This window comes from Marmota marmota, unplaced genomic scaffold (assembly GCF_001458135.2).
Source record: "Marmota marmota marmota unplaced genomic scaffold, marMar, whole genome shotgun sequence".
Taxonomy (NCBI): Eukaryota; Metazoa; Chordata; class Mammalia; order Rodentia; family Sciuridae; genus Marmota; species Marmota marmota.
This window is the reverse complement of record NW_026000026.1, coordinates 83,711,603-83,735,335: the sequence shown is the minus strand read 5'-3', so window position 1 is coordinate 83,735,335 and position 23,733 is coordinate 83,711,603. Positions and strand designations below refer to the sequence as shown.

General features: G+C 37.2%; 1 protein-coding gene across 1 annotated transcript in view; it reads right to left on the bottom strand.

Annotated features, from left to right (window-relative positions):
• Fbn2 (fibrillin 2) overlaps window positions 1-23,733 on the bottom strand; it is a 232,106-nt gene that overhangs the window by 206,969 nt on the left and 1,404 nt on the right. Inside the window, exons 4-8 of the mRNA XM_015500761.2 lie at window positions 23,604-23,728; window positions 22,739-22,821; window positions 18,644-18,742; window positions 15,453-15,548; window positions 7,439-7,534 (exon numbers count right to left, since the gene is read on the bottom strand). Of these exons, the coding sequence (XP_015356247.2) occupies window positions 7,439-7,534; window positions 15,453-15,548; window positions 18,644-18,742; window positions 22,739-22,821; window positions 23,604-23,728 (499 nt within the window). The remainder of the gene's footprint in view (window positions 1-7,438; window positions 7,535-15,452; window positions 15,549-18,643; window positions 18,743-22,738; window positions 22,822-23,603; window positions 23,729-23,733) is intronic.

The following is a 23,733-nucleotide window of genomic DNA, read 5'->3' as shown; positions in this document are numbered from 1 at the left end:
ATACAATTTACTCTTCACAGTGTCCAAGACATTCAAAAAAAGAAGCCTGCATTTATTTTGATGTTAAGAAATGACCTAAGAAATCTTCCACTTCTGAAATGGGTTGATTTGCAAATAACTTAGAACTTCTTAAGCTACGTACATTTTAGTTTTATCCAACCCTTCCAGTCATCATGATCATGAAAGAAAAAAATAGTAACAGCTTTCAATTTTGCTTCTATGACTCAGTTCACAAAACCCTTCTTTCTTACATTTTTGAATATTTGATTTTGAACAGCCAACCATCACATCTATCCTTCTGATAAATGGGGAGTGCTTTTCCAAAGATATTAGCATCACCAATTCTCACTCACTGGGAGCAAGGCACTGTACTATTATTATTTAATTCTCACTAAAAATAATTCAAATTTTAACATAACACATATATATTATCTGTGTACAAATTAGGTGTTAGAGAGGGTAATCATGATTTCATGATCACACAGATCTTAATATTAAGCTCTGATTTTGACTATATCACAACAAATAACACTTAGTGGAAGCCTACCCTGTGGCAGGCACACTGCTTATTATGTGTCGGGTGCTAAACACATTACTGCTTGTGACCCTCTCAGTGACCTATGAGGTGATTACAGGGCCATAATTCTTTACCCGAAACTCCTGAAAACTGGTATTCTTGAGGAATTTATAATGTTTGGGATTTTTGAAATATATGGTATATATTATATAATACATTTATTGAATTACTTTCAACTAAATAGTATATAGCATTTCATTATACTTGCATGTGTGTGTGTGTGTGTGTTAGTTTGGCCTAGTTTCCATAGAAGTTAACCTCTAATACCTATGACATTTAAATAGGTAAATAGGAAAATATTTGGGGAGTTTCATGAACATAAAATATTTAAATATTTTTTATTTTATATTGCATGTTTTTCTACCTCTAGGTAGATGAATCCAAAACAAGGACATATAGATATATTTATATTCATACATACATAATATGCAAACACACATTTATAATGGAATAAATGAAAATACTCATTACTTTTGTTCAAAGGAAGAAAAAAAATCATACTCTAATGGGCTGCTAAAATATTCAGTCTTACCCTGAAGAGCTACACTGAGTGGCTTAAACCAAGGACTGAGAAGGGGAAGCCTTGGATCAATCAAGAAACTGATTACTAATAGGGCATTATGTAAAAATGTGGATGTATAACCGATGTGATTCTGCAATCTGTATTTGGGGTAAAATTGGGAGTTCATAACCAACTTGAATCTAATGCATGAAATATGATATGTCAAGAGCTTTGTAATGTTTTGAACAACCAATAAAAAAAATAAAAACTTAAAAAAAAAAAAAAGAAACTGATTTCCTCCTAAAGTTAAGCACTCCCCTCATACAACAAAACCTCCCTGTCCTCACTCCTGGTTTAGCACTGTCTGTCTGTCTCTCTTTGTTTTATCAACCTTTGTTTTCTTCTCTTTTTCCTCCACTCCACTGTCTGCTTTTCCTTCTCTCATTTTCTTTCCCTTGTCGTCTTAATGGCATTCAAGATAAGGATGTCATCTGAGCTAGTGCCAAAAAGTTAAGTTCCCACAAATCTTCTGGTGCTTCTCTGATGCCCATTTAAGGCTAAGTTTAGCTTAGAGAGTGCAAGGTTATAAAATGTTCTTAACGGCCTCACAAGTGCAGAAATGTGTGCACGCTCGTGGGCACATGGGAGCTTGACATTTGTAGCTGGTAATATCTCTCACTGTTCCTTGTAACTTCCATTCTACTAAATCTTTCATTGTATTAAATCTTCAGAGTGCAAAGTAAATGGAGACATTTTATTTCTATTAAATAAATACTGTCTTAGTGACTACAGTAATTGGTAATTAATTATGGAATTTAAATAACGTTAGCTTAAGATTCAGTCATAATACATCTTATAATATCAATACAGGAATTAGTTTGACACTGTTTCTCTATGAACTATGTCTTTTGTTTCATTCTACATTCATTTAACTGATAAGAAGATTGTTCTACTCCATCCTAAGGAAGCATATCTAAGATCTCTGCTTGTTTCTGTTTCCATTATGGTATTTACTATGTCTGTTTGCAACTTCATGTTTAAAATAGATGATGAATTCTGGTCTTTAAATTTGCTTCTCGTCAACAGGGAATATATATTATTTTTCTTTATGCCTCAAGCTCCAAGTACCTAACTTAATATTTAATAATTACTTAACAAATATTGGGTGAATAAGTATTAAATATCTATAAAAAAAGTTTAGTTTAGCTCCTTTTGTGTATTCTAATTTATTGTTATAAAGGTAAATGGAAATAAAATATTAGAATATTATAAGCAATAGGAAAAACTACAGATGTTTATAGTATTTGGGAATAGAGAAGAACTTTCTAAGCATGATACCAAAGGAACAAATCATAAAAGTCTTTCTAGAGGAAAATGAACAGAACGTATCTAAGACTCTAAATTTCCATATACCCAATGACTCAGAAATTATATTTCTAGGTTGTATTCTGAGTATACAACCCAGTGCACAGATTATCTACAGAAAATTTGATTGCACATAGCTAAACAACAAACAAAACAAAAAAGAAAACTCGGAAATGACTGTAAATGTCAAATCATAGGAAATTTAACTCTCTCAGACAACAGTGATACAGTAATTAAGATCTTGAATAAGACTGCCTAATATTGTACTCTTCTTTTCATATCCTCAGTGCTAGAAGTTTGACCTGGGCAAATCCTCCTCATCTGTGAGACTGAGCAGATATCTTTATAACCCTGATAAGGTTGTTGCAAAGTATGCAGATTCCTCATTATTACAGTATGAAGCACACCATTACAATGCATACACATTTAACAACACAAAAGGAGAAGCAAGATGTAACTTCATATTACTTTTAAAAAGTAGAATTCAAATAAGAAAGATCTCATTTTTTGTAAACATTATACATTCAGTAGAATAAACAGAATATTCTCCAAAATGTCCATAATGATCCTGAGTGGAGGATTTATGAATAACTGCATTTTCTCTTTTTGACTTATTTTCTAAATTAATTTAAAATAAACATGTACTACTTTCAAATAAGGCAATTATAATGAAAGTTTTTATTAAAATATTGCTTACACATTTCTTGAAGGTATTAAAATCTATTGTACAGAATTCTTCACAAGCCCAGCTTGTTCTCTTCACCATATTTTCATTCTACTGATCTGCTCTGTTATTGGAATATCCCTAAGCTGTACAAACTCCCCCTCCATACTCTATAATAAATTCCAAGTCCATAGAATTAATATAACAAGTTATTTATGAAAATTTCTGAATCAATTATTTCTAAACATAATTCCCATTATGGTCTACATGATTCACATCATTTAGGAAAACCCCAATTTGCCCTTGTCCACTTCTGTTCTTAGAGAATCTGGATTCCACCCGAGTAGGGTGAGTGGTGGGTTTACCTTCTGAAATGTGGATGGATGAGCAAGAATATGTTGCATCATTTAAACTTTGTAATGGGACTTCCAGCTGCCATCACACACCCTAAGTGGTAGATTGTAAATGACTTATTTTAGAGAGGTTGCTATCATGATGTTGCTATTGAATTAGATAAGGAGGCAGGTGCTATGTGCATCTGTTAAATTCCAAGACTGGGCAGCATCATCATGATGCAGAGCTCCAACAAACAAGACTGACAATAAACCTGCTGCATGATAGAGTGAGTGTCCAGTGACTGGAGGTCTCTTGAGACCCTTGTGTTCCCTTCTCAGGACACTTTTAGACATTGAGTTTACCCATCGGTCTCCATACCTGGATGATTTTGTGAAAATCATAAAATTGCTCCAAAATAAAATCAATCCCTTATCATTTTACCTAAAAGTCTGAAAGTTTAGATTTTATAAACTCTAACTTTTTCAATTTGATCTTATAATTTCCTTTGTTGCAGATGCAGATTAACAAAAGAAAAATTAAAATGTCAATAGATCAAAATGTAATTTTTTAGTCCACTTTTTTAAAGGTTCTTTTCACTGAAAGATGTACATTTTAAAGGAAATGCCACTAGGTATCAGTTGAAACATTACAGAATTTCCACACTAAGGAAGATATATTTACATGATAAAAACAACTTGTAGTGTTAATTTGTGTGTAACTAATACAAGAGTCTAGGACATATTTATAACATGTTTTATGGAAGCTTCAAGGAAAATTCAAGTATGAAATAAAAGTTCAACCATCATTTAAGTCAAAGAAGTTTGAAAAAAGGGTTCTAAGAAGGCCACATTAGTAATCAAATAGTCAATTTATTTCGTCCAGAAATCCCTTAGGTAAACTCACTTATTGTCTGCCTGCCCCTCCAAGTTTTTGTTGATAAAATACTGAGGTACACGTTAAGTATTAGGGGAAAAATTTAATCTTGCTATATAATCATGATTGTATTTCTACTCATTCTCAGATCTATATGAAATTCATTTTTTCCCCAAACACCATGTGTTTGGAGAAAGAAGTAAGAAGAATTGAATACTTTCATGTGCTTTGGATGTAGCTGAGTTGTTTGCATTTTATAATCATCATGTGGCCACAAGAACTTTTTTTTTTTTTTTAGTATAAAAGGTCATTGTGTATTTCAGCAAGAGTGAGAAGGGAACTCCAAAGAGGCTCAGCTTACCCAGCTCCAAGACTTGAGTTAAATACCATAATCATGCCAGTCATTAGTTACTACTCAGCCTCTGTCTCCATCCCGGAAACCAGTCTGCCAGAACCCAGATAGCCTGAAAAGCAGCCATGCTTTATCATAGAACTGATCCCAAGAGGCCAGTTTAAGGGAAAATTACATGTACTCTACATTTCAGAGGGAAGATAGCCCTAGTTTTATAAAGCTCCCCTTTTCCTTAGAAAATAAAGAATATGTATTTTGAAATTCAGTAATTAAAATAAATGAATGCTAAATGTTAACATGGCACATGAGCCTACTCAGTAACCTCACCATAAATGAGTATTCTTTTGTATTTATGTAGATACAATATTTCTTAAGAATCATTATGAACTTGAATGGAATTAGCTGCTACACATTAAAAGCACTGAACTGGGGCTGGGGATGTGGCTCAAGTGGTGACGCGCTCGCCTAGCATGCGTGGGGCTCTGGGTTCGATCCTCAGCACCACATAAAAATAAAATAAAGATGTTGTGTCCACCAAAAACTGAAAAATAAATATTAAAAAGTTATCTCTCTCTCTCTAAAAAAAAACAACACTGAACTGAATTTGTCTCTTAAATATGTTAAGGTTCACTACTGTGATCTAAGTGTGGAAGTTACTAACTGCATCTTTTGGAAGAAATGAAGTTTTAGAACTTTCATCTGAAGGGCAGCACTTAAAAAGACTTAAGAAACAAACACATATTTTTAAAAAAATATCCTTAAGGTCAATTCATTAACTAATTAGTTTTATAATTTCTTCTAAAAACATGCTACTGTGCATGTAAAATGCATGTAAGCCTTTATTGGATTCCCATAAATTCAGTAAGAACTAACAAATCTAATGAATGAATAACTGTTGAAGAATAATGATGTAATGCCTGGAAGCCTCTGAGTTGAAACTAGCTACCCAACTTCTCTGCCAATTAGGAATTGACCTTGAAATCTGCTTCAGGATTAAAGCACTGCAAAGTTTACATTAATTTTCAGAAAAATGAACATCATCTCCACAAGTTATGAATATGTTTGAAATTTTAAATGTAACTCCTCTCCTGCCTATGGCATTTAAATAAACTTAACATAATTTAAGAAATTTGTTTTATTCCATTCTGAACAATTTATCTTTTTATGCTAACATTTCATAATTAATTTTTCTTCCTCAAATAAAAACATCTGGTAAAGACATTAAATTCATCCTAAGCTCTAACTATAAACTCTGTCGTTTGTGGAATGTACTGTAGTCCCAAGAAATATCAATTAAGTTAGGAATAATATAAATATCTTGATATGTATATATGTGCAAATGTAGGTTAAAAGGCTGCACGCCTCTCACTTTTCAAATTCACCATATAATTCTAATTTCTCAATTTCTTCTCGAGATTTAACCTGAATACTGAGATGAAATTTTGGTCAGAATAATGACTACAATTTTAAAAATAAGGTTTCTCTGCAGTTCGAAGTCTCTCTACATATGTCAACCATCATTTCTGCTTACTGTTTTATTTCACTGACATAACTCCATATACTGCAGTTTCACAATGAAGTGCTACATAACTTTAGATGGTGTGATAAGCCTTGGGAAGACAAATTTGAGGATATATGTAATAATGAATGATTACATATCTGTTTTAGTTTAAGCTCATTCTAATCTTTACTTGATTGCTAAGTAGTTATTTATTATATTTTGTGAAGTTTAACTTCTTTGGTGTGCCATGGTAACACATACATCAGGACATAATTATTAGGTCACTAATAATTTCCAGCAGCTAGTAGGTCATGAGATGGAATTGCTATTCAAATCATGGTAAGCTGGTTTCACACTGGCTTGACTAACCATCTATATGGATATCGTGGACAGCGCTGGGTGCATACCTCCAACCATCCATTCCTTTGCCCAAAGGAAACCCTACTGTGTTCATATACTCAGCCTTCCCTCTCAGATGGCTTTGGGAAAGCTTTTATCATCCTCTGTTGCAAAGATGGGTCCTGAAAAGTCTACATCAAACATAGTAAAACCATTGCTTGCCTTTGATCATTTAAAAATCCCAAGCTTAAGGCAATTAGCATGAAATATGTCTCTTGGCTATTACTGACCCATGGTTACAGGAGAGCTTTTCTCTGTACAGATGATTACTGAGAAAACTTGCCTCAGTAACTGCTGAAGGCAATCTTCCAAAGACAAAAAAAAAAAACTCCAGACAAGGGTAAAACTGAAACAAAAAGGAGAACAGAGTCCAAGAGAACAAGAGTAACACAGGGACAGCCTTGATCACATTCTACCTGAAGCCCAGGAACTCTGAATTTTAAGTTATGAAATGCAATACATTTCCTTATTGATGAGGGCAAATTTGTGTCAGATTTTGTAGGTTTTGTAGCCAAGAACATCCCAGAACTATTTTTTTAAACAAAGGTAATATTCTCAATAGGTACTCTAATATGAATTAAAGACATGATTAGAATTTGCCATAAGTCACTCACTTGAAAGCATCCTACAGCTACTGCCCCTGAGCTGGCCTCACAACTGAAGTCACCCTGGAGGAAAAACTGAGATGTTTCTGCTGTTGTTAGTTAGGTCCCAGAATCATACGGTTGGCGTTATGGACACAATCAAAGTTATGGACACAATCATATCATTTCACTGGAAGAATTTTCACTGAATAACAAAACATACACATTTTACAATAAAATAGACTTCCTCAAAGAAAAGTTCTCATTTTTCTTGTCTCTTCTTACCTCTTTCACATTGTGGACCAGTGAATCCATAAACGCAAGCACAACGGTTGGGTCCGATACAACGCCCACCATTCTGGCACCCGTTTTCACAGACAGCTGCACATGAAAACACAAAGAAGCAGCTCATTAGAGAAGCAAATTCCCAGGCTCAGTGTAATAGTGCGGTGACGGTGCCAGCAAAGGGTCACACCTTGAAATCATGCATCTAAAACACAAGTCACGATTGGCCTTATCCAGTTAAGTAAACGCATCTAACTGCATATTAAAGCAAAACCCTGCATAATTCATGTAACTCTCATTGTTAAGCAAGCATTTAGCAAAAAGGATTTTTATTTTTTAATCATAGTCACAAGGATTGGCTGGTTCTTGATGCTCAGAGTAAGAATATCACTATTTGACCTAATTTTTTTTTCTTCTACTACCCCTGTTATCATTCTTCTCAGAGATAAGAAAGTAAATAAAATATGAGAAAAAGTGGGAAAAAAGGCAGTCTCCAGGGAGCAGGGAGAGAGAAAAGGAGGACAAAATGTGATGTGGAAAAATAAAGGGATGCAACATGAAAGGGGAAAAGCAAAAAAAAAAAAAAAAAAAAAAAAAAAAAAAAATCAGAGAAAGGAGCCAGGGAGAAAGCAAAAGGGAGGAAAGGCAAAACTATCATGAAAAAGGAGAAATCACCATCAACTTTAGCTATAAAAACGTCAGGAGAAGTAACCAATCTGTAGAAAGTGCATTCAGGTCATAGAATAATAGAAAGGAAAATCCTGTTAATATGATGGGTTATTTTACACAAAATCAAACCGCATCCCAATTATTGCAGGTACAATTGTCCCTTGTATGTCCCCTTTATGGGGGTTTGGTTCTAGAACCCCACACTGATACCAACATTCAAGGACATTCAAACCCCTTCAATAAAGTGGTGTAATATTTGCACATCACCTACACATATTCCATACACGTTAAATCATCTCTAGGTTACTTGTAATACTAATATAATTTACAAGCTATACAAATAGTTTTATATTGTACTGTTTAGCAAATAAGGGGAGGGGGAGAAATCTATGTTCAGTACCAGCACAATTTAAAAAAAAATTTTTTTTCTAACTTGTGGTTGGTTGAATCCATAGATCCATGTATCCAGGGATACAGAGGGCCAACTTTATTGGTGGCAGATGTGCATCACACACATTTCACTCCTGTATAATCGTGACGTGGGAGACCAGGATCTGGGGCTCAGTTGACCCAGGGGAAGCCAACCAGATTCCCTTCTCCTCACGACGAGGTTCTGCGTTGTAACTCAGCTCAGCAGCCTAGACTTGGAATAAGAAAGTCTCCCCAAGACCCACAACCTGACACTCTTGAGGACACATAGTCCTGCCTCCGTACTGAGGAAAGGCAGCTCAATTCAAGAACCACATCTTCTACTGAGACCAAGAGCTTGACTCCCAGTCCACCTGCCCTGTTGAACAGACACTCTGCCATTACAGAAAAAACAAGGGATATATTTTATGACCTGGGTACCAAAAATGATGCTCTTTAAGAACACTGGTTTTAAAGGAAGTGAGGGGCTAGACATGTTTATTGGGCACTTCAAGTGAAGTACATGTCAACATGTACAGTCCAACAAGCACAGTGACACCCAAAGTGCAGTGTAATCCTGCTGATTCTTCCTCTGCACTGCTGAACGGGATTGCCTATACCATGCAAAGTGCACAGACAACATTCTGTGCTGCTGATGGGAGCAAGACCAAAACACACTGGGAAACAAAAGGTATCTTCATGGTAAGGCGTCTCTGTGCCAGTGGCTTGTCTGCAGTCATGCTTTGATCACTTGTGCATGCCTCTGCACAAGTTCATCTCCCCCACAACACACCTTCTCTGACTGACCCAACTGTGGCTCTTCCGACTCATCACTGCCTTGGAACATGGGGCAGGAAGAAAATTAGAGGAGTAATTATAAAAGACAGGGGAAAGGGATTAAAGGTCCCAAGGAGCGTGAGAAAGATGGGGGTGGATAGGAATGTGAAAGAGAACAAAACCTACCAGAAAATTCTACATTAGTGTGGTTCCACAAAAGTAACTGCCAAGATTTGAAGATTCCAATTGTAAAGTGGTAACTCTAATCTAATGAGATTAATGAAAACGTGTGGAATTTTCTTTGAATGTTATCAAGTTGCAGGTCATCTATCCAGGCATATTCCCTCATCGCTTAGTAACCTTTAAAACAGAATGAGGCAAAGGCAGATGTCCGCCACTGATGGAGACACTCACATGGGGAAATGGAAGAAGGGCAGGCTTCCATCAGGGTTTTTCAAGACAGAGCTTCCAAATCCCAAGAAGGAGGGCATGGCTGGTAAGCTTTGGGCTTCTCCCAGAAAAATCTGGCCCATTACAGGTTAGACCTAATTTAACAACTTTCTGGTTTAGGCTGACCTTGCTTTCCTTCTTGGTAAATTTGTTTTCTGGGAATTGGGAAAACAAGCTATTGTTCATAAAAATATTTTTGTTAACATGTAACATGGGTTTATTATCACTTTTAAATGATTAATACATATCTATTTCTTAAACTTTTCATTTTAAATTTGAATATTGTAAATATTGATAAGGGTCCTGTGAACAGAAAGGTTGAAGTCCACTAATACAGTCATTTGGCTATAATCTCATCACTCATGTGAGAATAGGCTCTCCCAGCATAGGAACCAGAGTTTGTTTGCTCTAAAACTCCCATCCGTGTGTTCAATATGCTGTAGGAACACAATGAAATTCTGCACCTTGACAAAATCTCACTTTGCCCACTATTTTGCAAGGCAGATCAGTGTAGTGGATAGACAAGTTCTGCTCTGTTGTTCCTAGAACTCCCATCATCACATCAATTTTCTGATTCTCAGCTTTCCTGTTGTAAAACATGGACAATCACTGCTACCTCACAAATGGCATGAGAACTAAATAAAATTAAACAAGACAAACCAACCGTACAGTGGCTATGTACTGTAGGTGTTCTTCTGTATGCTCAATTAATTCCCTTTCTTTTTTTTTTTTTTTTACTACAGAACAACTATTTCTATGAAAAGGAGACTTGTTCTCCGGGAGAAAGATGAAAGAGCAACAGCAAAAGAAGAAAAGCAGGAAATAGTTAGAAGTAGAACCAAAAAAAAAAAACAACCAAACAAAAAACCCATGAATTTCCATCTTTCAAATGAGTTAGAATAAAAAGTATTTTATAAAACAGTATTTTTTTAACAAAAATATTGGAAATAGTAATTTACATTTGATTGGAGTTGGAAAGAAATTGAACATGCCACAGTTTCCTCTGGGAAAAGAATGCTGGCCACCCACAAAAAGAAAAAAAAAAACCACTTACCCCTAACATGGCAGTAAGAAGAAGGCTGGGGAGAAGAAGACCCTGAGATGGAAATGTGAGCTCAGGGTCTGTTCACTGCTGCCACAATCTCAGTGAGGGGGAAGGGGTGTTGTTTAGCAACATCAGCTTGTGAAACAGGACACTATTTAAGTACTATACAAGCCAGGTATGTAAAGAACACTCTATCAGCAGACGCTTCCTGAGCACTTACCCCGTGCAGGGTGATGTGACAGGCACACGTATTTATTAGACACACTCCTGTGCTACTCTGCAGAGTGCAAACACTGAGGCATAAGTCCAATTTCAAATTATGGTTGTGACTTCAACACAAGCACATAAGAAAAGCATTCTAAAACATGTTTTCGAATGTTAAAAAAGAAACAAAAGTCCATGGCTTGGAGGCAGGACAGTGTGACTGACTGTTCACTGTGGGTGCCGCCCTTTTCCTTTCTTCCCAGAGTCCCCCTCCCAGCTTTCCTCCTTTCCTGTGGTTCACTCTTTCACTCCTCTTTGCTGGCTTTGCTTTCTCCTCCAGGCCTCAAGATGCAGGGCTGATTCAAGAGATCTAGCTTCCACCCTCTCCTCCTCTGTCTATAACAACTTTCTAGTGATCCTCACCTTGGCCCAAGATTGAAATATTATCAGTCTCTTCCTAATTTGTGTCTCTCTATCTCTGACCTCTGTCCTAAGATCTGAATTCAAAGAGATTGCCATTCCCTTGGAAGTCTGACAAACTTCTCCAACCAAAAAATACAAAGCCAAACTCTCGTCTTCAGCCCCACTACCTCTTACCCAACCCACTCTCCATTCAGTCATTCCCAAATCAGGAAATGACATTACCGCATCACATGACGACTCAAAATGCTCTAGTGGCTTCTCATATTCAGGGTATAATCATCATTGACCGCGGAGGCCCTACACCTCTTTCTCTTAAGTTTCTCTCTTACCATTATCCCTTGTCCTCACTTTATTCCAGCCACGGGGGTTTTCTCATTGCTTCCTAAATGCCTGGAGTCTGATTTCTGTTGCAGGCCCTTGAATTTGCTTTCCCCTATGCACAGACTCAGGTCTATGTGTAAAATGTCATCTTCTCAGACATCCACAATGTAAAACAGCTGAGAACTGCTAATCTGACTCAAACTCTCTCTCATCCTGTCCTGTTTCCTTCTTATCCTAGACCCTCTCATTGCCTGAATTTGCACTGGCTGTTTACCTTTTCATTTACTTGTCAATCATCTTCTCTAGGAGGGCATCATTGTGCTTGTTCACTATCACACTCCCAGCACCATGCAAGGGGCAGGGAACAGCAGTTACTCCACATCGTTGAATAAATTGAAAGAATACTTTCTAAAGAGTGCTCTCTACATTTCTGGGAAAGCAGCTAAGCAGTTCAAATGTTTTTGCCATCCTTATTTTAGCAAATATCATATTTCCAGGGCTTTTCTGGATTCACAAGCTGAAAACTGGTGTCTCTTCCTTCACTTTAAATATTGTATCACCTTTTCTATATTAGACAACTTAGAAAGTGTCATCCTTCAGCCATTTCTTGAGCTGTTATCTACTGGTTATCACACTTCCATCATATTTGATTATTAATAAATATTGCTAGGTACATATTTTGCTTGCACCTGTGTTTTACTAACCCTAGATGAAATTAGACTTGGGAAGCTTCATTCCATGAGACATCCAGAGAACACATGTTCATCTGATTGGAGAGTGTGGCAGCACTGACATGGTTTTACACAGGGGCAAAAGGTCCTCAAAGCACTCTTCATGAAGGAAAAGTACTTTCTATTCCCTGGCTTCCCTTTTATGTTTCACAAGCAGAGAAGGGACATGCCTACCAGAGCTTGTTCTGCAAAACAGTCAAGAAATACATTTCATGGATACCCAGGATCCATGAATTCATCAGCTGAATTCAGGCTGAAAATATTGAGTTTCAGGATAGATCTGAAACAACTCTGAAGTATCAGTTGAGACAAGGCTGTCTCCCTTGGGATTCTCAAATAAATATCATTTTCTCTTCCATTGAGCCAAAGGTTGAATTTTGAGAAGGATAAACATGTCTTTTGTATGGCTACTGAACTCTCTACAAGTTACAACTGGATCTCCTAAGTCTGCAACAGGCATTAAAAAAAAAATTACAAATCTGCTTCCTTATCAGTATTGCGTTCCTAAAACAATTTTTTTTCTGGTTATAAACTGGAATCCATTGTATAATATTGAGGAAATACCTAAATGTACAAAGAAAATATAGAAGCAGAATCACATGTTAAAAAATAAATTTTGTTGAAATTTTCTGCCCCACTCGTCCAAACCTGTCTTCTTCTCCCCTGGTCAACACTAGCTTAGAGAAACTATTAGACTGGCCCCTCCTATTCTTGCTAGAAAACTGGCTTCAATGCAACCTGTTCTCTTAAGTACTTTAACATTGCATTTCTAACCGTCAGTCCATCTCAGATTACCCTGACAACTTCTGTCACACCTGAGAACCACTCACACAAGGGTATGCAGACTGTGGCCCAGTTGACTGCCTGCTTTTGTGCTGCCCATGAGCTAAGATGAAGTTTTTACATTTTAAAATGGTTAAAAATGAAAAGAATACTATGCCATGACAAGAGAAAACTGTCGAGTTCAGTGTCTATAAATTGTTTCAGCAATAAAATTTTGCTAATATACACCAAGCGCTTTCAATTGCACATTGTCTATGGTCACTTGCACTTCAATGACAGAATACACACAGTACTCACATCAGAAAAAGCAAAGTCTTAACCATATACTACCTGGACCTTACAGAAGAAGTTGGCTGACTATTGATCTTATGGAATATTTTTCCTTAAATTGATCCACCTATTTTACTTCCAATTGTTTAATTTATTTTTCTTGTGGTGGGGCTGCGGATAGAACTTAGGGCCTTGCACATGCATAGTAGGCACTCTTTCACTGAGCTACATCAGTGAATAGCTTAAAACTATTTTGAAGGAAAACTGCATAACACTTATAAATGGAAAGCTATAATTACCCTAAGCAGAAAGGAATCATAAAAATAACTGCAACAATCACAAAGAAATACCATTCACACCTTAAGATGGATATAAAATAAAAAAGAGAAAAAAATAAGTGTTTACTAGGATACAGATAAATTGGACCCCTTGTGTACTACTGATGAGAATGAAAAATGATACAACTGATGTAGAAAACAGAATAGTTGTCCCTCAAAAAGTTAAAAATTAGAATTACCATTCAAACCAGCAACTCCACTTCTGGATATATCTACGTAAGTACTGAAAGTAGATATTTTCAAAGCCATGTTTGTCACAGATTACCCACAAGAGCCAAAAGGTGAAGCAGCTCAAATATCCATCAACAGATACACGAATAAACAAAGTGTGTATATACTGACGATGGAATATTATTCAGCCTTTAAAAGGAGGAAAATTCTGGCACTGGCTACAACATTGATGGACCTTGAACACATTGTATTAAGTTAAATAAACTACAAAAGGACAAATACAATAAGATTACATTTCTATGAAGTGCATAATGAAGTGCCTAGAGTAGTCAAATTCATAACACATAGAAAGCAGAATGGAGGTTGCCAGGGGCTGGGATGAGAGGGAAATGAGGGGTTGTTTAGTGGGTACAGAATTTCAGTTTTACAACATGAAAAAGGTTCTGGAGGTGGTTAATGGGTATGCTGCACTATACTGTGAACGTATTTAACACCACTGAACTGTATGCTTAAAATGGTTAAAATGGTATATTATGTTATGCATCTTTTATTACAACTAAGAAAAATTAAAGCTGCAACAAAGATACCATAATATTAATCAAAAGCAAGGTAGATGTTCCTGAACACCTAGGACTTGGGTTTTCTATGTTGAGAAAGGAGATCAATATTTCTTAGGGAAGCCATGAAATTTAGCATCCTACCATTTAGATGCTGTCTCTGATGAAATACAAATAAAGTAAAAAGAGACCATCATACTACATGTGATTCAGCTGTCTTTAGTATCATGCATTTCTTCTCATCCATACTTGAAAATATGTGAATTCCCATAAAGTCCCAATTTGGGAAGCATTAACTAAAAGCATTCCCCAGTGATGTGTCACAATCCAGGAACCACAGTCCTTCCATCCTTGTTACAAAGCTTTCTCAGTTGCTGTGGGATAGCATCCCATGAAGATAGCTTTGCTGGATTAAAGCTCCCTTTTTCATAATGACATCTAATTTTTGAAAACCACTTCTGTATCGTGGTATTAAACACATTTAAGCAAAGAACAAATTATGAGATTGGCTCTCCTGGGGCTAATGTTGGAATCTCAAAAAAATCATATATATGGGGAAGGGAAAGTTGGAGTGTTTTCCAGCATACTTCACCATTTTACAAGAAAGTATGTGTTTTATGCAGCTAGCGAAAAGAAAATAAGGAATAATATGATAAAGTACTAATGCTATTCAATAACATCAATACTTTAACAGAAAAATTCTAAACATTAAAAATTCTTATAGGTTACATATTAGAAATTGTAAAGTATACATAAATCTGCTTTCTCAAAGGATCATAGGCTTTTTAAGACCTTAAATTATAACTTAATATGAAATACCCACTAAATCAAATTATTTATAGTAAAGTCTACTCCATGGTTCCTTACGTTGTCCACAGTAAGTTCCAATAAATCCCTTCTGGCACTGGCAATGGTCATCTGCACAGGTCCCACCATTCATGCACCTCACACTGCACTGCTGAACTGCAAATGAGAGCAACAAATAATAGGCAAATATTTGCCACCAAATTATAGTATTGAAAGCTTATAAAACTATACACTACATGTTCAATTCAATGACAAATATATTCTACAGAACTAAACGTTACCATCCAACAAATTTTTATTTATTATTTGTCATAAGTGCATACACAGGCATATGTGTTAGAACATGTTATTTGGTATGTACTTAAAATACATTTCACTTTCAGCATTAAAGGAAATCACTATAAAGTTCCCAATAGCATCTGTGTTAGCCTGCAGGAGGCACTCGCATCCATTCAGCCTACAGGGGTTACATGTCTGTTACCATGATGGATCTGGGGTTGGTCCTCATAGAGTCTGCATTCCATAGGGATACAGACCAGATCCCAGTAAACAATACCACAAAGTCATTATAGACTGTGATAAACTGTCTGAAAGAAACTAATATGAAAGAGAATAACTTAGAGTTGAGGAGGATCTTAGGTACAGGAATCAGACAAGACCATTTTGATGGGACATTTATGCTGAGCTTCAAAGGATGAGAATGAGCCAGGCATGGGAAGTACCAAGGAGGAATTTCAGAGGGAGAAGAACCAGCAAACCAATAGACCTTACGATGATGAAGGGTTTCTTCTGAAGGACTAAAATGTTGTGTGGATTAAAAAGAAAGGCAAATAGAGATTTTGGAGAGCCAGGCAGAGGTCAAGCAGAGGATGAAGGCCTCCTCAGCCACAGAGGGCTTTAACTATATCCCAAAGGCAAAATGGGAGTCATTGTAGGGGATAGGAAAGGCAGCAGAATACAACAGTCACTAATATGGCATTATGTAAAAATGTGAATGTGTAACTGATGTGATTCTGCAATTTGTATTTGGGGTAAAAATGGGAGTTCATAACTCACTTGAATTAAATGTATGAAAGATGATATGTCATGAGCTTTGTAATATTTTGAACAACCAATAAAAAAAAGAAAGTAAAGTAAATGTCTTACTACAAAAAAAAAGAAAGAAAAGATTTCAAAAATCGAGAGAAGTTATACATTTTATGTTTTTAAAAGATAACTCTAGCTGCTCTGCAGAGAATGGATTTGAACAGGGCAGGTTTACATGAGTCCAGGTGAGAAATGAGGATGGTTTGAATTACATGGTAGCAGTGGAAGTGCTAAGAAAAGAATGAGTAGAGTTGTATTTTCTAGTAGAACCTTATAGGTCTGACTGAAAAAGTTGAATGGAGAAAGAAAAGAAGCAATTGCTTAAGCACTGGGTGGATGGCATTGCCACTGGCTGGGGCAAGAGGAACTGCGGAAGTAGACTGGAGTCCACAATGAACGAAGTGCTCCAGTTTAGACTTGCTACTGAGTTTTAGATGCTTTCTAAATATTTAGGCAGAGACATAAAATAGGAAATGGAACATGAGGAGTAAAGCTCAGTGAAAGGATCTACTCTGGAAATAATAATCAGTAAAAGAAGAATATTAGTAGGAGTTGAAGACACCTATGCTAATAAGTTCTTCTATGGAGGACATAACTCTTGGGAATACCATACTTTAAATGGAAGGCTGATGAAGACAGAGAAAAAAGACTAAAAAAATAAAAATCAAGACGTGTTAGAGGTATTAACAGAAATTAGGGACACTACAAAGAAAAAAGTATTTCAAGAAAGTAGTGATGAGTGGTGGTAAAAAGCTTTAGGAAAGTTAAGAAGGTTGAGAACTGAGGTCAGAAAAGCTCTTGTTAGAAAGGAATTCAGTATTTACAAGGCCAAATAAATGCATGGATTCCCTGCTAAAGCATATACTATGAGCTGAGAGTGGGTCAGAGGGTATTCAGCTGGACAGGTAGATGACTTAAGAAATTAAACTTTCTCCAGACTCGTGTTTTTTTGTTTTGTTTTGTTTTTTTGCCAAGGAAACCAAGAACAGAATAATAAAGATATTTGCAGGGGTATCTTGCAGACAATCAGGCAAGGGTGAAAGGTTCAGATAAGCTGTTCAGAAAATGTGCTGATCAAGATGATCAAGAAAGTCTGGATGCCTTTGAATGACAGGTTTCAAAAAAAAAAGGAAACTTACTAGTCCAAATTAGAAAATGCAGTTTACATTCAAAGAGTGAAACTTGAGTTTTTCATAAGAAATTTCATCAGAAGACAAGGACATGTCTTGTATGAATCTTGAATCTTCATTCTGGAGTCAGACAGACTCCAGATTGAGTCTTTGTTTAATGAAAATTCTGGAGGAAACTATTAAAATATAACAACTTCACACTCACTTGAAACAGACTCAAGCATTTGTGTAAATACTGAGCAATTAAATAAAAAATACCTGTTTCCACATTGTTATAATGTTTTCTCCAATACCTACTTAAAAGATTCATCTTGGACTTTAATGTTCTAACAACTTTTAATTGGGTGGTGAATAACATGATCTTAGTCCACTGTTACAGTTATCTTATAGTGTTGTTGAGAATTGGTGTGTGTAAAGCAGAATAAGGTAATCTGTATAAACCGTAACTTTATAAGTTATCTGTTGTCTTTCTAATCCTGTTCTCCTTCCCTTGCAGCTAACCCACAAAACAGGATATGAGCTGCAGTAGCTACACAGAGGCAATAAATACAGTCTTAATATTTGAGTCTATAGGCTTAGGCATCAGAACGCAGATTCAAATCTGTGTTACCTTGGGTTGGTTAGTTATGTCCATCTTACTTTCCTACTCTGTGAAATGAGTACATAACAATATCCCAAAATGTTGATGTGAAGACTCTCTAAAGTAATGTAGTCAAACATCTAAAACTGTAACTTTCCCATAATAACAACCTACTAAGTTGTAGCTATTATTCAAAAAGAATCACTGAATTCTGGCTTTTCTATTGCTGAGACATACAGCTCCTGGGCCACAATGAAAACATTTTTTCTTACTGAAAACCATTACCCACTTGAAGTAATAACTAAGCCACTAAAAGTTCTTACTCCAAAAATTAATATCAATCTACTTTGCAAGTAAAATAATCACAGATTTATAACTTCTTATAAAGGACATTTATCATTTACTCAAAAACTTCAGGAAAATACAGTAAACAAGGTCACATATAAGAAACATACTTGATTTTGCTCCACAAGTCGGTGATATTTGGCCACTGGAACATGTACACATGTTAGGACGGGAGCAAAATCCATCTCCACAACTATTTCTACAAATTGCTGTAGAAAACACAAGAGAAAAGTGAATGAACAACTGTATGATGAAAATAAAATAAATACACAAAATAAAAAATAAGATAAAGATGCAAAATAAAAATCTAAATTTTTAAAACAAAGAAAAATGTAAGATATAAACATGTTATATAAAATGTCTCATGTTAGATATGTAATGAAATTACCCATTAAAAACATGGGAATAAGTTTTACAAATATCTTATGAGGCACACACTCTACCAACTGAGCTATGTTCTCAGCCCCTATAAAGGAAGTTATTTCAAATTCCATAATATTAATTACTTAATTTGCCTATCAGAACAAGTTGTGTTTTTTCTTATCCAAGACTGAGTTTAAATGCAGAGTTCAAAAAATAAACAAACAAAATAAATAAGTACATAAATGCAGAGTTCATTGAGAAGCAATCTTTATCCCCCTAGCAAGCTGTATTAAGGAAACACAGAGATCCTAAACAGCCTTAGAGAACACAGCCCTCTGTCCAAAGAACTTTTGCAGGACAGTGAATGTGAAAATGGTTGAGCCAGAGACTCCAGGCCCTAATGACTTGGCCAAACCTCAGGGGTTCCATGCACATTCCTTCCCGGCTGGTATCTGACCTGCCCCATCATCAATCTTTGTTCCCCTTAATAATTCCCTCTCTCCTTCCTCTTGCCTTTCTTCCTCCATATTATCTCCAGAACTCGGCCTATTCCTGCTGCTCAGGAAAGCCACTGAGACATTTAGATGGGGAGAGAATCAAAGCCTCCTGCAGCTGTGACCTCAAAACACAAAGGTATGAAGGTCATCACAGCCAAGAATGTTAGGCTCACTGACGCCACACATACCACAGACACTCAAAACCTATAGTCCAGTGCCTTCAAGTGGGAAGTCTTTCCCAAATTTAGAGTCAGTTCACTGAAGAGCTGAAAGATTTATCTCTATATCCACAGTTGAATTCTCTCTTTGAGCACAAAGACTGCATGCATTCATGCTCCATGCCTGGATCATGAAGACAAAAAGAGGAGTCTGGGAATGTCCTGAAACTAGCTGTAAATATTTACAGCAATATACATGTATATCTTTTGCTAGGGAGGAGTCACACAACATTCAAAGAGATCTTGTACTCCTCATAACTTAAAGGACATGTTCTACAGAAGCAAACTAATTCAATAAATGTTTTCCTTCTTCAAATTGCCTTTTGACATTCATATAATATGGCCAGCATCTCCATTAGAATTCCTTATAAATGAAAACAGTGTCAAATATCATTGTGTGAAGTTAAAAATATATTAGGCCAGAATATGATTCCCACCACACAGTTGACTAATACTTCCTGCAATGTACTAGAGTTTCAGATCATCAATAACTCTCCAATGCTCATTAAAACATTTCTAAGCCTCATTCATCCAGATCATAAACCCAGTGAAGGTATGAAGAGTTGGAAATCTTCAGAAAGTGAGTGTAGTGTGTTTCTGTGAGCCAGAGACAAACAAGAGCTCTCAGGCCCTTTCTTCCTGCACCTGCCTCAGACTATGGTTTGCCTCACCTAAATATGAGTGCCTCCTACAAACATTAAAACCGTGAGATGTATAAATACTAGATGGAAAGGAACAGAGGATCTAGGTGCTGGGGCTTCAGTGGTACTAGGAGAAATGACAGGACCAAGAATACATGGTACAGAAGAGGCCAGTTTCTCACCCTATCACTGACCTGCTGTGAGCTCAAGAAAAACCCACATGTTCTCTGGGTTCAGTTTTCATATTAGTAACATAAAATAGAGGGATTATATTGGATTGTGTTGATGTGTCTTCAGATCCCAAATGCTATGAATCTGGACCAATCCCATCCCACTGTTTTTTTCTCTGATCAAAATACTGTTTGCAGTATAATTGCACAATTCAAATTATTGACTTTAAGTTTATAATAGTTTTAATTTTGTGATTTTCCCTACATGTTATTTTTTTAAATGTCAAAATAATTGAATTACTGAATTTAATGAAGTCTACTAAAAGCTAAAAGTTAGATGAGACCCATGCATTAGGCTATAAAGGCATTATATTCTCCTTTTATTCTGCATTATATTTTACACTCTCAGAAAATTAAATTTATGTTTTTAATAACTATTTTCATAGATATTCTCTTGACAAAAATATAAATATTTCTTGGAGATACTATTTCAAGGTGTATGCTTTTGCCTGGATTACTGATACAGGCAAATCCCAGTGTTTCTCACAAGCACCCATTTTTTTCAAGTAGTAGAAGCATAAGCTACAATAGTTAGTGTTACTCAGGTTTTCAAAGACAATCTTCTAAACAACTAAAGGTCACAATGTTACTCAAAGACCAAAAGTATTTAAAGCTGACACTCAAGGGGTCATGCATATACTTCTACTGCAAATATTCTAGAAGGCTCTGCTCTCTGGAATTCCCATTTCACACTGATCCAATAAAACCTGACTTTACAGATTTTCAACACGTACCATAAACCAATCCCTTCTCCTCGGCTGTTCTCCAACTCAATAATGGCATTCACATTCATTACATTTAGTGAGTCAGACTTTCCGCAGTGCCTAAGTCACTCACGACTAGTATGGCAGGTGTGTGGTGAGTGACGTTAGCTGTTTCAGGATTCTAGGAAACTATGTAAGTGTAAAGCAGCCCTGGTAATGCCCTACTGGCCTGAAAGAGTAAATGCACCTTCCCTAAAAGCCTCACATATGACTTTCTGTGCTAGAGAGAAAAGAAAGCAACACCTTTTCTCTTTTTTAATAAAAGTAAAAGCTTATAAGCAGAAAGTTTATTTAAAATATTTATGAATATAGTTGCTGTTTCCTGTTTTGCATCATTATTAGATATTGTGGGACTTTAGGGCAGAAAAATAAGAAGAAACTAGTCTTCATGGTACTTGAGATTTTGTTCCTTAAAAAAAAAAAATGCCTAGGAATAGCATTAAGGGGCTATCTTGGGCCACAAAACCCATAAATATAGAGTTGGAGATGCCACTACATCCATATTATCCCTGGTCTAGTGTGGGTTGCCCTTTTTCTTTGTTCACAGTTGCATAATCATGGAGAACACTGAGGTCAATTCAAAGTCAACATTACCTCCAAATGAATGTGTTGTCTACATATGATACCTGGCTCTCCTCTGAACAAACACACAGGAGAAGTCCACTACAGTTCAAGTCACAAATTCACAGGCATGCAAAATAAGACATTGCAGAGTTCTGGACTAGGAGGCTGATGACTAATGAGTTCTCCAATTAGAACTTGGGAGACCTGCATACACATGTTGGAAAGTGAATAAAATAACCAAATTTTTAGGTCAGAAACACAAAATTTTCAAGTTCTAAGATTCAAATTGTGAAAAACTGTACTCTATGAGATTTAGGATCTGGGAATGCAAATTTTAAATGTCTCCTCCACCATATTCCCCCAAAAGGTCAAGCCACTAGAAAGAGTTCCCTCTACAAATTTTGTTAATCTGGGTCCATTCAAAATACCATGAGTGTGCTCCTTTCACATCTCTGTTATGAGGCTGTTGAGATGAAACCAGAGAATAATAACTGTGGTTTTGTATAAAGGCCTAAGAATGCTTGATCTTCATAAGGCCTAAATCTCAGCAGAGTCTAAAACCAGATACTTTACATAATTAACTCTGTGGTCTTATCTGGAGTTTTAAAGGAAAAATGGTTTTGAGTTATCTAGGGAATTGCTCCAACACAACCTCTCTTCACTTTATTGACACAAAAAGATAAAACTTCCAAGCACCTTTAAAACCTTTGTCATGAATACCCTTCAAGAGATTCCATAAGTGAAGTCTGCTCTGAAAAACTGGCCACTTCTTTGCCACCATTCACATGGGGCTGCGTCCCCATTATCACTGCTCTGTGGGCAATGGATTTTTACATGCAATTGTGTGTCTAAAAGATAGAACACAAGGTTGACCCAAAGATAGGTCTGAGGGTTCTGCCCCAAGCTGAGGGCCCAACCAAGCACTCACGGACAATGCACTGGTTTCCTCCAGGGAGCGTCTTCCATCCTGGGCAGCAATAGGAGTGGAACCTGGAGCCGCACACGTTTGGCCTGCAAGGGACAAGCACCTTGTCAGAAACGTAGGTGTAGGAACACACTTTAAATTCCTGAAATTTAGGAATGGAGGGCAGACATAGAGGTAAATGCTCCTTTAGACATTGGAATGGGGAGGGTCCGAAATCTCTAAAGCGTCCCTTTCATCTGTTCCCTTTTGCGTGCCTTTAAAGGGCGAAAGGAGACAGGGAAACATATAATTTGCTACTATTCTAGCCTCCGGATGTAGAGAACAAAGGGGACATTCCATTTCTAAAATCCTTTCTCTCATTCCCAAATCCATTCTTCCTTGATCTACTGTTACTTCGGCCCGGACGTGTCAAGGAAGGCGCGTCAGAAGGTGGAGCGCTCGGGTTGATGATTAGAGAATGAGTTGTAAACCCCGCACTCGTCCTCAAACAAAAGGCTCCGGAGCGGCGCCCCCGACGGTGGGAGCAGGCAGGCTCCACTGGCCCCAGCGCAGGGCAGACCCAAGCCCGCCTTCTGCCAGACATTAGGAACCTGTTCCAGCACCGCGGGCCCGGCACGCTCTGCGATCCGCACCTGGGGGACCCCTACTCACCCCGTGCCCAACCCCCAGAGGGAGGTCTTTCCGCTGGCTGAGCTTTGGGGTTGGGAAGGAAAAGGGGGAGGCGCTCCTGGGGGTCTTCTGGCACAGGGGAGTGAAACGCTAGCCGCCAGCATAAGATTCATTCAGGGAGCGGGTAGGATGGAGAGCCGCCAAGCTGAGGATCCCAACAAACCGGCCACCCCAGGCACAAGGCCGCCTGCCCACCTACCCTCGGAGCACGTCCTGCTGTCCTCGCCTGCGGACGCGGCTCGCCGCTGAGGTGCCCTCTTCCCGGTACTCGGGTGCCACAAACCCGCCTTCGGAGCCCGCTGTAGCCGGCCGGACCTGTTGCGGCTGCG